This window comes from Scomber japonicus, chromosome 6, assembly GCF_027409825.1.
Source record: "Scomber japonicus isolate fScoJap1 chromosome 6, fScoJap1.pri, whole genome shotgun sequence".
In the NCBI taxonomy this organism is placed as follows: Eukaryota; Metazoa; Chordata; class Actinopteri; order Scombriformes; family Scombridae; genus Scomber; species Scomber japonicus.
In genome coordinates this window covers 27662904-27677346 of record NC_070583.1, presented here as the reverse complement: position 1 = coordinate 27677346, position 14443 = coordinate 27662904, and the positions used below count along the sequence as shown (strand labels likewise).

General features: G+C 41.1%; 1 protein-coding gene across 2 annotated transcripts in view; it reads left to right on the top strand.

Annotated features, from left to right (window-relative positions):
* Nucleotides 1-10003, top strand: part of dock10 (dedicator of cytokinesis 10) — a 41407-nt gene extending 31404 nt beyond the window's left edge. For both annotated transcript variants that reach the window (XM_053320496.1, XM_053320495.1), the window contains 18 exons: nucleotides 1092-1202; nucleotides 1663-1772; nucleotides 1862-1977; nucleotides 2481-2618; nucleotides 2739-2921; nucleotides 3026-3136; nucleotides 3238-3453; nucleotides 3575-3632; nucleotides 4309-4410; nucleotides 5033-5139; nucleotides 5315-5437; nucleotides 5578-5691; nucleotides 6867-7013; nucleotides 7126-7336; nucleotides 7494-7684; nucleotides 7766-7866; nucleotides 8400-8538; nucleotides 9002-10003. In XM_053320496.1, the coding sequence (XP_053176471.1) occupies nucleotides 1092-1202; nucleotides 1663-1772; nucleotides 1862-1977; nucleotides 2481-2618; nucleotides 2739-2921; nucleotides 3026-3136; nucleotides 3238-3453; nucleotides 3575-3632; nucleotides 4309-4410; nucleotides 5033-5139; nucleotides 5315-5437; nucleotides 5578-5691; nucleotides 6867-7013; nucleotides 7126-7336; nucleotides 7494-7684; nucleotides 7766-7866; nucleotides 8400-8538; nucleotides 9002-9049 (2326 nt within the window). In that variant the 3' untranslated portion in view covers nucleotides 9050-10003. The remainder of the gene's footprint in view (nucleotides 1-1091; nucleotides 1203-1662; nucleotides 1773-1861; nucleotides 1978-2480; nucleotides 2619-2738; nucleotides 2922-3025; nucleotides 3137-3237; nucleotides 3454-3574; nucleotides 3633-4308; nucleotides 4411-5032; nucleotides 5140-5314; nucleotides 5438-5577; nucleotides 5692-6866; nucleotides 7014-7125; nucleotides 7337-7493; nucleotides 7685-7765; nucleotides 7867-8399; nucleotides 8539-9001) is intronic.
* The last annotated feature ends 4440 nt before the right edge of the window (nucleotides 10004-14443 follow it).

Genomic DNA, 14443 nt, shown 5'->3' with positions numbered 1-14443 from the left:
ACAAATAACAACTAAACTGTAATGTTTTCTCCATGTTCGACCTTGCTGTTGTAGTCTCCACTGCATTGCATGCCTCATACTGTACCCTCCCCCATGTGCATGCTGCTGTTAATGGATTGTCAGTCTAACTGCACATGTATTGATGTCCTGTTGCATCACGTAACCCTTTCTGTATTGACATACATGATAAATAAACAGACATTTATGCTGGTGCAGTATGTTAGTTTTGTTTGCTCTTGACATCCTACCACATTCACCTCATCAATGTTGCACGTCGACCTTGTAGCCCTCTGTCTCCACATCCTGCCTCAGCCTGCCTGGCTGGACTCCACCTGCTGCTTGGCTTGTCTCAGTTCCTTTATTTGGCTTTGAGGCGGTTGTGTTGATTGGCTGATAGTAGTTGCGTCTTCTTTCTTTTGCCTGGCAAAAGCGTCATTTGCTTTATGACAGCAGATTCTGATCTAGCTTCATTTAGGCATCAAAAGATGACATGTTTAAACATCTGTTTGTCGAGATCCAGTTACTAAGCTGATTTGTGCTGCAGCTTAACAGGCATTTGGCTTCATTACATCTTTACATCTTAATCTCCATGCTGTCCAATGTTATACATTAATGCTGACCTCAAGCCTCTAGTCATCAGTAAATACAAATTTTTACACAATATTATACTAATGGCAAACTAAAACCATCGACTCTGCTATGCCACTAACCTTTCCATCTGGCTGTGAGTTTGCGTGTCAGCTCATATTTCCTCTCTATATAAGCAGTTTGATCTTTCTCTTTGACCCTATCTGCACGCATTACACCAAGGTCAAATTGGACTTTTCCTGTGCGCTTTTAGCCTTGCTGGAATACAATGTGACCTTGTTGCTATAAATATGTAACAAGGTCACATAAGTGCAAAAAGAACTGCTGCATTGCATAGTGTTTACATTTACATTTTTTTATTGATTGCAGGCTCAGGCAAATGCTGCCATGCCACATGCAGTTAATATAACCAACTAATACTGTTGGACACAATAACACTAAAACAATGATGGTCTTAACGAAACTAACTAATGTTAGCTTTGATGTGATTGGCTCGTGAACAGGAAGCTAGCAGCGGCACTAAAGCTGGCCCAGTCTACCCAGGCCAATGGCACCCTGAAGGGCTCTAACCACCCCTCCCAGTCCTCTCAACCCTCAAGTCTCTTCCCACAATGGTAATCACCCTCCTCCAGGAAAACAGACCACACCTCAGCCATGATGTTTAAAGATACTGAGTCTCTGGTTACTGAAATTGTCCTTACAGCTAAACACTTTTAGATAAATACATACTTGTCTTGTGTATATCCACCATTGATGTGTCCTCTGTGTGTTTTCCATGTTATACACTGTAACTGTGATCTCAGCATGTCCCTCCTCATACCTGCAGTGTTTTGTGCGATTATGCCAGTCGTTGTCTCTGTACTCCCATGTGTTTGTAGACTTCCAATAACAGCAAATCCTTCAGACATGGATCCGATTTATATTTACTTGCTTGCTCAAATGTACAAAATGAATTTCAATGTATTAATTCAGGCGTTTAGTAGTATATTTGCTGCAGGATAATCAAGTATTTTAGAAAAAACGTGTGAGTACTGGTGATTGATACTAGCTGCTGATCCCTGCTGTTACCACCAGGATGGCATCTGGAGGTGAAGGTCACAGACAGGCCCGCTCCCAAACAATGCCCATCATCAGGGGCAAGAATGCTCTCACCAATCCCAAGCTGCTGCAGATGATGGAGACAGGTGACATACACACATTCCCTCTAAATACGACTTAAGAGTTTGTGTGATGGATTGAGTTATTGATTAGTCATATTTGACTCTGTTTCCAGATGGAAATATTCAGGATGGGGACACATTGAGTCCTACTGATATCGAGGCAAACTTGTCCACTGAAGTCTCCCTCACAGTACTGGATGTACTAGAGCTCTTTGTTCACCATCACAAGGTCTGTGGTCTTTTTACAGTTTACAAGCTCCACAAAACACACATACTGCATGTGTCATACGTTTTGTTATTTTTAAGAAGAATCTAGTCCTTTTCATGTTGTATGCTGTATCTACATACTGTATATGTGAAATATGTGAAGCCTTGCTTTGGCTTTGCCAGGTTTTTTTGGTAGATATTTTACCTGTAAAAATCAAATAACATATCATATTTTAAATCATATTTTTATCCCAGCATCTTGATAAAACAAGAAACATAATTTGAGAACAAATTAAATGTTTGTAGCTGTGATGGCTCCAACACTAAATGTGACATAAACCATTTACACATCTCATACATGTGATGGCAATTATACTCTACTGCCACCTGGTGGCAGGAAAAATGTCTGATTTTTTAAAACATTTAATTTTAAGCAATTTTAAGCTTCTAACTTCACTTCACTTAGGAAAAAAGTTGCCTGTCACAGTTAAATATATGTTCTGTTTTTCTTCACCCTGCCTACAGAAGCAGCTGTTGCAAGACGATGGCCAGAATGCATTGATGAAGAAGGTGCTGGACACCTACTTACTCTTCTTTCAGATCAACCAGTCAACCGCCACTCTACGGCATGTCTTTGCTTCGCTAAGACTCTTCGTACAAAAGGTCCTTTATATAAGCATACATATGAATACATCACATCGAATACACGCACAGTTGTTCACAAGAAATAATGAATATCTAAGTTTCTCTTATGTATAGTTGCATCTTTTTCTCCTTCTGTAGTTCCCCAGTGCATTCTTCCAGGGTAAGGCAGACCTGTGTGGCTGTCTGTGCTATGAGATCCTCAAGTGCTGTAACCATCGATCAAGCTCCACCCAGACGGAGGCTGCTGCCCTGCTGTATTTTTTCATGAGAAAAAACTTTGAGTTTACTAAGGGCAAGTCTATAGTCCGCTCACATCTGCAGGTTAGTGACACCATGTCGACAAATATATAATTTCTGTATTGTGTGCTTTGTGAATAGTGTTTTCAGAGCAACATTCACCTCATCCCCTACTCCTCTCCACTCAGGTTATCAAAGCAGTGAGCCAGCTGATAGCTGATGCTGGCATTGGAGGCTCGAGATTTCAGCAGTCTCTGGCCATCATCAATAACTTTGCCAACGGAGATGCACCACTCAAGGTAAAGCGGGTCAAAGCTAGTGTCATATTGCAACTATTTACATGTGCATACACATTGTCAGGGTACTTAACAAAATTAATGTTTGTAATACTTTTCCACAGAACACTTCATTTCCAGCTGAGGTGAAAGATCTGACCAAGCGGATCAGGACAGTCCTGATGGCCACAGCCCAAATGAAGGAGCATGAGAAGGATCCAGAGATGCTGGTGGATCTGCAGTACAGTCTGGCCAACTCCTACGCCAGCACTCCTGAGCTTCGCCGCACTTGGCTGGAGAGCATGGCTAAGGTCCATGTGCGCAACGGCGATCTCTCTGAGGTTAAAAAATTTACATTTTTTAGAGTGCACTTACTGCAGGTTTCAGGATGGGGTCAGAAAAGTGTCACAAATGGCTTTTAGAGTGAAGCATTAATTTAATTTGATGGTGTCTTTCCCTCAGGCTGCCATGTGCTACATCCACATCTCAGCCCTGATCGCGGAATCGCTGAAGAGGAGAGGTCAGTGCACATGTGCTGCTGCTTTTACTTTGCAAGCTGTATAGCAGCATGGTGTGTGTGTGTGTGTGTGCGTATACATATGCACAAATACCTGTGCATATGTAGTGCTATAGTGTGTGCATCTTTGCAGACTTGGTATCATCTGATGAGAAAATCCAATCACATCCATCTGTCAATCAATTAACCAACCTTTCTCTCTCTGCTAACATGGGCAGCTTTCAGGCATCATTCTCTCATATCATCATGGGGGTGAATTTGTATGTTTGAAAGTGACTTGAGTTTGTCTTTGAATGGTGAACATAAGGAAGAAAGCCATGGGGAAGGAAGATTGAATCTCTATCTGCCATCTGTCTTTGTATCCGTCTACCTTTCCTATTTATTACTGACTTCCACACGTTTTGCTATGCAGCATGTCTCTCTATCAACAGATCTCTTTGCTCTTACGTGTGCATGCTTCCTCATATAGACCACATCACGTGTCTATCTATTGCTGTGTGTGCCTGACATCTTTCTGCATGCACTGTACGCACTGAGCCTGCGTGCCAATAGCTAGCGTAGCATGCCAGCCGCTTGGCTGCTTGGTGCGTCTCTCAACAGCCTTGTCCTTGAGATTAAAAGGCAAAAGCAAGTGGACATAAAGTTGTAAACCTCCTCCTCCTCCCCTCCTACCAAACAGGCTACTGGAGAGCTGACAAGGCCCGGATGTCCAGTGTTTCCCCTGAAGAAAGCCCCATCTTTAACTGTAGCTCCTTACTAACTACCTCCCGAGATCAAGACAGTGAGTGTGTGCGCCTGGGGCCTACTGGGTGGTGTGGTTTGGGAGTTGGTAACACTGGGATGGAGAGACAAGGGACTGTGGGAGGAAGAGGGTGTGTACTGACATGTTAATACCTCTCGCAATTGTTGTGGACAGTGTTGATACTGAGAGGTGGACATGGTTTGGATTCAGGAGACATCAGGATGTCAGCTGACAGTTCAAATCTTAACCTCCATTGTTGGGTAATATTTTCCACATTGTATGTTATGTAATGCTTTCAGGACCACTGTTCTTGCCTTAATGATATGATATGAGATTGTATCAGTATGTCACTGATCGTTTTCACTGGTTGATCCTCACTGTTCACTGGAGTCTCACTGGAAAAGAAGTTCAGTGTCACTGGGGTTTGATATGAAGCACGCTCACATTTGATGTTTTTAATTTTGTTTTGTGTCTGCAAAAATGGTGTGAGTTACAACGAATGCTTGACTGGCAAAGTGTACAATATCTTGTATTTTAATACAAGAATCTTTGTGTTGTATATGTTTAAAAGCTGAATATACACTTAGTAATATTGCCTGACTGTGGATTTTTTAAACTGCTTGCTAACTTGCTCTGATGTCATTTCACTTTGAAACCCTAGCGTCGTTCTCTATGGGCTGGGCAGCGTTTATGTGCATCAGTCCTAATGTCAAGGAGGAAGGTGCCATGAAGGAAGACACTGGTACACAAGATACACCCTATACTGAGGTCAGTGTTAGCCTGCAGAAATTACCATTGTTTTGCACTATGAATTAACATTTTATTAGCATAATTATTGCTGATGGTTTGAGAGGATTTGGTGTGATGTGATAGTGGCAAGGCAGTAAATGGGATTGCTTTCTCTTTAATTCTGTGTCCTTCGTGATCTCACTGTACCGTGTAGGACACCCTGGTAGAGCAGCTGGAGCTGTGTGTAGACTACCTGTGGAAATCTGAAAGACACGAGCTCATCGCTGACATCAACAAACCCGTGATTGTTGTCTTTGAAAAGAGGCGAGATTTTAAGGTAAGTTTTGTTTTATCTCTGTGTGTGTCTGTGTGTGTCTGTGTGTGTGTGTGTGTGTGTGTGTGTGTGTGTGTGTGTGTGTGTCTTGTTGCCTTCATGCGCATTAGGAGCTGAACTTAATCTGCTGTGTGTCCCCACAGAGGCTGTCGGAGCTATACTATGACATCCATCGCTCCTATCTGAAGGTGACTGAGGTGGTGAACTCAGAAAAGCGTCTCTTCGGTCGCTACTACCGTGTAGCTTTCTATGGACAGGTGAGGGACACTACTGTAGTTATTGCTGAAAGTACACATTTACATGGATAAACTTATACAAACCTCTAAGACATTTGCAGCCTCTTGTTAATACTACAGCAAAACAATAGTCATTTTAATCCTATAGGTGGTACAGTAGATGACTGAACAAGACATAAACTTATAGGTGCTAAAAGTAAAATATTACATGTCATAGGAAGCCACGACATCTGCAAACTTATGTCCTGCTAAATCAAATGCCTTTTATCACTATTGTAACTATCAGATAGATAGATGCAGACAGATGCAGGTAAATTGTATCCTGGTTTATCTTTGAATCCCTGGCTATCAGGAAGCATTGTGTGGTTTAAGCTTGCTCCGCATCCTTGGCACAGTTTCCTGTATGTTACTGAGGAGATCATATTTATCTTCAGGTATTAGAGAGCTCTGAAGTGACGACAGCTTAAACAGTTGATTATGAGAATGTGAAATTCTCTAACTAATGACAGAGAGAGGAGGAAGATAGTACTTCATGTTAGTAAAGCATGTAGTTGGACAGATAATGAGACCAGATTTTTTTTACTGAGTCAGTATCCTTAATTTCTCTGTCTGCTCTTTTCTTCTTTTTTATTATATTCTATTTCAAGATTGCGGTAAGTTTTGTGTGATCCTTGATTTTCCATTTTCCTCTGTGCTAACCACTCTTACCTCTCCTCTCCTTCTACCACTATTAACACGTGCCGCTCTTACCCTTTTGAAAGGTTTGTCTCAAGCTTGCTGTGGTCTTGACTTCCTTTCATTTCCAACTATGAATTTGTTTCCTCCTCAAAACATAAAGAAGTGCAAACAGCTGCTGCGGACAGGAAGATATTATCTAATAAACCTCATTCACCTTTGACCTCTGTTTCCAGTGGTGCTTTGGAAAATTACCTCTGATATATCCCATTCAGCACTTAACACTGACACCCTGTTAGTGCTGAGTTGCTCTAACAAAATGGCAAACTGTTTTGTGGCCTGTATGTTGTACAACCGGTGTCTCAAGAGACCACTAGAGGGCAAAATCAGACTGACATACATTCAGCCTGTTGTGAGAGCAAAAGCAACATCATCTAAATATTAAACTTGATTTGCTTACACACAAGCGTCTACCCCCTTCATTTGCTAATTAGTAGGTGTTTGTGTGTGTGTTCTGGTAGGGTTTCTTTGAGGAAGAGGAGAGCAAGGAGTTCATCTATAAAGAGCCAAAGCTGACGGGTCTGTCGGAAATCTCCCAGAGATTACTTAAACTCTACTCAGACAAGTTTGGAGCCGATAACGTCAAGATGATCCAGGACTCCAATAAGGTAACTAATATTAGAGAGTTTTGTCTTGTTTATAAGAGTTTCAGTCTTTGTCTAGCTATTGTAACTTCACAAGCACATTCACTATTCCTTGCTTAACATTTTGTGACAACAGGTAAATCCCAAAGACCTGGACCCCAAGTTTGCCTACATCCAGGTGACATATGTGGTGCCCTACTTTGACGAGAAAGAACAACAAGAAAAAAGGACAGATTTTGAGAGGCATCACAACATCAACCGATTTGTGTTTGAGACGCCGTTCACTCTGTCAGGGAAGAAACACGGAGATGTGGAGGAGCAGTGCAAGAGACGCACCATATTGACAAGTGAGTATATGTGTATTTGCTTCTGTGCCTGGATGATGAATCTCATACTGCATGTCCCTGATATACAGTATAGAAACACTGCCCACTGTAAACAAACAAGATGTCTGCTAATAGAAATTTCAGTTCATACAGCAAACTGTTATTTCTGTCTCCTCAGCGAGTTCCAGCTTCCCCTACCTAAAGAAGCGCATCCAGGTGGTGGAGCAGCAGAGCACAGAAATGAATCCGATTGAGGTAGCCATAGATGAGATGTCACGTAAAGTCTCTGAGCTCAACCAGCTCTGCAACATGGAGGAGGTGGACATGATCCGGCTGCAGCTGAAACTGCAGGGCAGTGTCAGCGTCAAGGTGTGGATTTCTTTGACATTAAGACATACATATTTGAATCTAGGTGCTTTGGTTAGTCTCACCTGATCTTCTCCCTTCCAGGTGAATGCAGGGCCTATGGCTTATGCCAGGGCATTTTTGGAGGAGAAGAATGCCAAGAAATACCCAGACAACCAGGTCAAACTGCTCAAGGAGATCTTCAGGTAGGATTTCACTGTAACCTTAATTGCTGTAATTTCTATAGCATTAAATGTCTGAAATGCATTTAAAAACAAAGCCAATCAATCTGTATAGAGCTTTGAGACAAACGTGATTCTATGGAGTTTGAATGCATTTTTTTAAGTCACTTTAGACAAAAGCAATAAATATGTATAAATGAAATGATTGAAAATGTTTTAAAAACAAAACACAAGAAGACCTTCATAAAGTGATTTAGATTTTTGGTCTTCTATCATCTCAGTATTTGGTTATAAATGCAACAATCTTCTCCAAACTATAAACTCCACCATGACAATGTTTAAGGTTCATGCCTGTTAGGCATTGGGCAGGCAAGCACGTTTATGTTTAATCACAGGCAAGATTTGTTAGATGCATAATATTTTTTACAATAGTAGTAGTTAGGAAAACATCTAAATATCCCCAGTGAATAATGGTCAAGTTGAATGGCATTCACAGCACTAATGCAGTCATTTGCAGCACTGATAATCAATTAGTCAACTTCATTTGCCCCATGCAGGCAGTTTGCAGAAGCCTGTGGTCAGGCACTGGATGTCAATGAGCGTCTGATCAAGGAGGACCAGCTGGAGTACCAGGAGGAGATGAGAGCTCACTACCGGGACATGCTGACCGAGTTGTCTGGCATCATGAACGAACAGGTCTCACTAAGCAATAATTGATGAGTGTCCAGACTAATGCTATTTCTACACTGTTGCCATTTTCACTGTTTATTTACATGGCATAATGAGCATCATGTTCTCATGTACATTTTGTTTTTTCTCAGACATCAGTTTTTTTGTTATCACTTCTTTTATCGCTTCACTTCTTTCCCAACTTGTGCTCTAATTGCAGCTACAAAAAAGTGTTCTTGCCTCCAGTACCTCCTCTCTCTCTAACAGCTCTCTTTCCACTCTTTCTAAGACTGGTATGTCATGTCATTAAACTTCCCTCATGAAAGACATTATCTGTCACCTTGTTGCCTGCTTTCCCTGCTCCACCTTTCTGCCTATATCTAAGCTAATCCCAGTCAATCCAAGTGCCAAACTGCTAGTTTTGATACTGCTCAGCATCTGTATTTTCCTATGCCAACGCCAGCTTTTTTTTATTCTTGCTCTTGTCCAGATTCCTCACACAAGACAACCAGGAACGGAACGGCACAGCGCCTACTGAATGGCCAGTAGACTCACAGGAGATTCTTTGTTGCCAGGGAGGACTTTTTTTTCCCCATAAATGGCTTTAGAGTGCCAGTTTGAGCCTCAAAGCGGCTCTTTTGCTTGTTTCTGACTGTAGTTGCTTTCTGCTGCATTGAGCGGCAGACTTGTGGAACTGTGACTGATGGCGAGTGTAGAGAAAACAAGGGAAGAAGTGTGTAGACTGTGGTCGTGGTAGTCTGTAGTCCTGTCGTTGAACGTTGACTATCTGCAGTAGAGGCCAGGCTGCTGGACTGTTAGCAACTGTTTGTTTTGGTTTTAGAGACTCAATCCATGTGTAGTATGGATTCCCCTGCCCTGCCAACTGATTCATCAGCTTACACACTGACACACAACTCACTCACAAACAAATACATACGGTGCATATGTTCATACAGCCCAGCACACAAACACACAACATGCGCCTTCTCTCCACAAACCCTGTCCCTTTAGAGAACAGTGACCTTACCGAGCTTGAGGTGCGTTCAGCTCTACATGTAATACTTTATCTGTAACTTTCTGGTGCATTTTGATGACAATTTTCAAACTTTTTTTCTGTGGAATATCATTGTTCTTCAAACTTTCTGAAGAGATCTTGTAAACTGACTAATGTGAAAAAAAAAGAGATTTGGATTACAGGTCTTAACGAAGCGAGCATCTGAAGAGTTGAACGCACCTCTAGTTCCTGTTTGAATGTAGAGCAGCTCCACATTGCTACTTTGTATCCTTGCTAACATTCTGGAAATATCAGCTTGCCGATTTTCAAATGGAAACAAAAAAATATGTTTTGTAACATTTTTATGATTGAAATTGCATTGTTACTGTTATTATTTCCTGTACTGTTTTTTTTCGAATTGTAAATAAGAAATATTAATATTTAAAATGTTTGAAATGTTTCTTTTTATAAAATATACAATATATAAATATTTGTTTAGCTGAATTCAAAAAAAGAACAAAAACTAAAGTTTTATGTATAACATTTAAATAAAAATTTGTTAATGTCCAAAAGTCATGATTGCATTTTATTAATAGTTTCCTCTTTACTGTACTACTCCAGACTGTACCTCGACATCTTCTCACCTGCATCATCATTGTTAGACTTTGCACCTTAGCTTCAGATCACATATCCTCTTACTATAGCTATACACTTGTTCATTGACACTTTCCTTTCTACATTTCGATCAGAATGCTAATCATATTAGCCCACGTTTCTAATCATGCTGAAGAAGTGAAATAGCTTTTTGAAATGAAACTGTGCCTTGGCTGCAGCTGTGCTCTCCAACCCTTCATATCCTGTCTATTCACTGAGCCTGAGACTAGACAGCAGCTAATTATGGGTAATTGTGAGGTCCTTCTTATTGCACAGTAGATGGAAATGTGTGAAATAGAAATGTGTAATGAGCAAAGCTGAGACTGAAACAATGAATAAGAAAATCCATTTAGCCTTGGTTCATGGTGCAGACGATGATGCACAATGGCTGTGTGGATTTTAAATTTGTCAGCTTCCAATATAAACTGTATTGTTTCCCTTCTTTACACCATTTAAAGACTTTAACAGTTTTATGACAGAAGGCTAATACAGAGTAAACCACCATTTGTCATGTATGGAACCAATCCAGGACAGTGCAAGTCCTAAGTTGTACTTAAGATCGTCTGCTATCATATTTTCATCGACGAGTAAATGTCCCTTGATTTACTTAATATATACAAGGATCCTTTCCTTAAAAAAGGCCAGTCGAAAAGATGAAAAGACTCTGATCCTTCAAAGCAGCCACATGAAAGAGGTCATGGCTGTTTCTGACCAGAAGAAAGCTGCCTGGCTATAGGTCAACCTGTCATATTATCTCCCTTTTCCATATGTCACAGGTGCAGTGCTGTTATGTTTCTACCTTGAAATCTTCATTTTTTTGCTAGATTTTCAAGCAGTGGATGAATGCCAGACAAATAAAAGTACAGTATTGTAGCTTTCAACATATTTCCAGTCTTTTATAATTTAGGCAGAACTACTACTGAAAGACTCTGAATGCTTAATGCTTTGTTTTGGATCATTGATTTATTTTTCAAACTGGAGGGGGGCAGCTGTGTGTGTGATGGAGCCCAGAGGCTCTTACGCTGACTTTGCTGTCTGTCTGTAGGTTGGTCCGTCTGTTTCTGATTGTTGTGTTTACTCTTTAGTGCTTTGTGTTTTCATTTTGACTCAGGATTTCACTATAATGACAATAGATCTTTTACTATTTTGTTAGTGTATGGGCATGTGTCGCATCAACATCTGTACATATCAATAAAAGTTTGTTAAAGATCCCCTCTACACATGTTTAAATGCATATAGTTTGTTTAATGTTTTTTAGCCACAAAATTACATTTTAAAAAATTCTCAAAATGTCATCTAATTATTTCCCTTATTGAAAAAATGCATGCAAATATAAATAATTTCAAAGTTTTAATTGCTGCATACAAGAACATTTTCAAGTTTTCACACTAGATTTCTCTGATCTGCATATTGGACCACAAATGGCATCCACACAAGTAGGGATGTCACAAATCATGCTCATACGTCCACTTATTACTCAGATTTAATGTGAACTTAGAGAAACTTTCTGCCTTCAGTAGATGAATGTGAAAACCTCCTTCTAGTGTAAAACTCTGCATATGCTGTAAGTGTAATTCTGCACAGTGCAGCTCAAATATCCATTTGAAGAAAATAAGCAACACACATTCTTGAGTGGAGGGAGACTTTACATGTAGTGTGTTGTGTGTAGCTGCTATACCTAAAATAACTCTTGGTTGTAGGTTGTTTTGGAGTGTCAATGTTCATGGCCTGTTTTCCACTGTAACTTTATAATTGGGATTGCCTTGAAGTCCCTCCATCAGTGCTTCAGCATGAAACATTTCAAAACTGAATATGATGGCATCTTACTGGTCTGTCTGCTTTATCAGAAAAGAAACCCAGAAAGTGTGCATGTAATGACCACAGCAGATGAAATCATTCATACAGACAGAAATGTTCATAATAAAAATTGAGAATGCCTTAAGTGACTAAAAGTGAAATGACATTACAATGTAGCACATGCTCCGACATGCAGCAGTTTTCCATGGGATCCTGTGTCAGTATTTTCCAATAGTTAAGTATAATTACTGTCCATGCTGAGAGAGAGCGACAGAGTGGTTGTTTACTTATTGATGCTAAGCCTGAGGTTGGGGCACTGCACATAAAGCAGGTTAAGTGGCCCTGAACACACAGCTGGTGGTAAAAGACAGCATGCAGTCCTTTGTCTCTGTGACTTGTCAGACTTCATCTCTGCCTGACACATGACAGCTTGACACATTTATATCTCTGTCTCTCCACTCTCTCTCTCTCTCTGTCAGTGGTTGCACACCTGAGGCACAGATTGAGTTTCACTGACCTCCTATCTCTTCCATAACAAACTCCTTTTTCCTTCCTGCCCATCAGTATTTCTCTCTACATCAGTCTCATCTCTCTCATCTCCACCCCTCCCTCCCTGTATTTTGTGAAGCAGAAAGAGGGGGCTGATTGGGTTTCTCTCCTCTACAGACCGGCTTATATGTGCCTGTCTCCCTCACAGTGGCCTAGACTTTATATTAGGGGGGTCAGGTTGCTTTGAGCCAGCAGCATTCAGTCCAGGTCACAGACGACAAAACCTGGTTACGCTGTAGCTACAATATCTCAAATGTACAATATGTATGACTTTGTTTGTATTACTGTATAGTATGTGTTCAGTGTTATACCTCATTTCATGTTGGAGTCAGAGCAGCTTAGCTACAGGTGCACTCAATGATTGTCTGGTCCATTCATAACGGGTACAACCTGTGGCCACACGAGCTCCATCGCAGCACCTGACCATACAATTCCAGCTGTGGAAGCCCAAATGAGTGTAATTATCTGTAATTTTCTCCTTTGTGTGCCTCCCGCCTGCATTTGATGTCTATAGCAGTGATTCCTTCTGTTATTATTTATCAAACGCCTGTTTTGTTTTCATGTTGTTTTTTTATTCCAAAGACTGTCTGTCATCATTGGGCTGACCTCCTGACCACTGTCTTGATGAAGCAACATGCATATTCAAAACACAGATCTTTAATAGGCTGAAAATAGAGGCCAACCAACCCACGTCTCTCCATCTCTGGCTAATACACATTTGATACAATTTGACCTTCTTTTTAATGATCTACCTTATATAAATGATCCCCTGTATCACAACCAGAAGAGAAATAAATACTGGAAGATGGCCTTTTTCAGTCTCCTTCCTAGATTTACCTTTGCTGACAGATTGAATGAATATTTTAGAGGGAGGATATTGTAATCCCAACAGAGACATGTACATTACAGGAAGAGGAATTAGGTGTCAAAACAAATCTGATTGCCCTTTATATTTTCTTGAGCTAAAACTTGAAGTTGTTACACTTGTTGTAGGGCCAGAAAAACTGTAAAAAACCTTATATTTTAGTGATCATGCAGGTTTAGTAGGTCTCATGCCATCCAAGCTTAGGTGCAGTGCACATTTCATTTCCGACCCCTGCTTAGTTTTCCTGAAACTGGACGCCAGAGCTGATTAATAAAACATCCTTTGTGTGCTGCTGGCTGATCACCGGAGCCCTTTCAGCTGTATAAGTGGTGAAAGGCGACATAATCTCCCCAGAACAAGATCTGGACTGAGATTGAGAGCCACAAACAACACAGACAGACACACACACACAGAAGGAGGACCTCAAAAAGACCCTGGAGGAAACATGTTAAAACCCCAGAGGCACAGCGAGCTCATGCTACACAACTCCCTGCCAGTTTTTGGGAAGCCGTGGTACTGGCAACGGAGCAGCAGCACCATGGAGAGCACCCGCAGCCTGGCGCAGGTCATCATGGAGATGCGCGACGAGATCAAGAAGCTGGAGGCGGAGAACCGAGAACTACGCGGAGACGACGGTCGGCGGTCATACGGGGCCGAGTCAGGGGAGGCAAGCACGGGGTCTTCAGGAGCAGAGCAGCGACCGGGAACGGAGGAAAACCCTTATGTGAACCTGAGACGAAATGCGTCTGCGCCAGTCCTGGAGAGACAGTACAAGGGTAAGATGGAAAGGTGGTTGCGTTCAAGTTTGTGGTTTTTACCATTTTATTGGACATCATGAAAGTTTTAAGACACATTCCTGCAGCACCTGTGAAAGAGATTTATTGCATTGGCTACTGTCTGCTTTAAAGTGAGATGGCTGTAAAAAAACCATCTCACTCAAAAAAAGAAAGAAAGAAGGGGAAAAAAGTAATTGATTTTCCCACTACACTATTAAAACAGCATTCATGAGGTTATAGGGGCACACAAGAGACACTTAAAATGGTGAAAATATAAAAGCAGGAGTAGCAGCAATA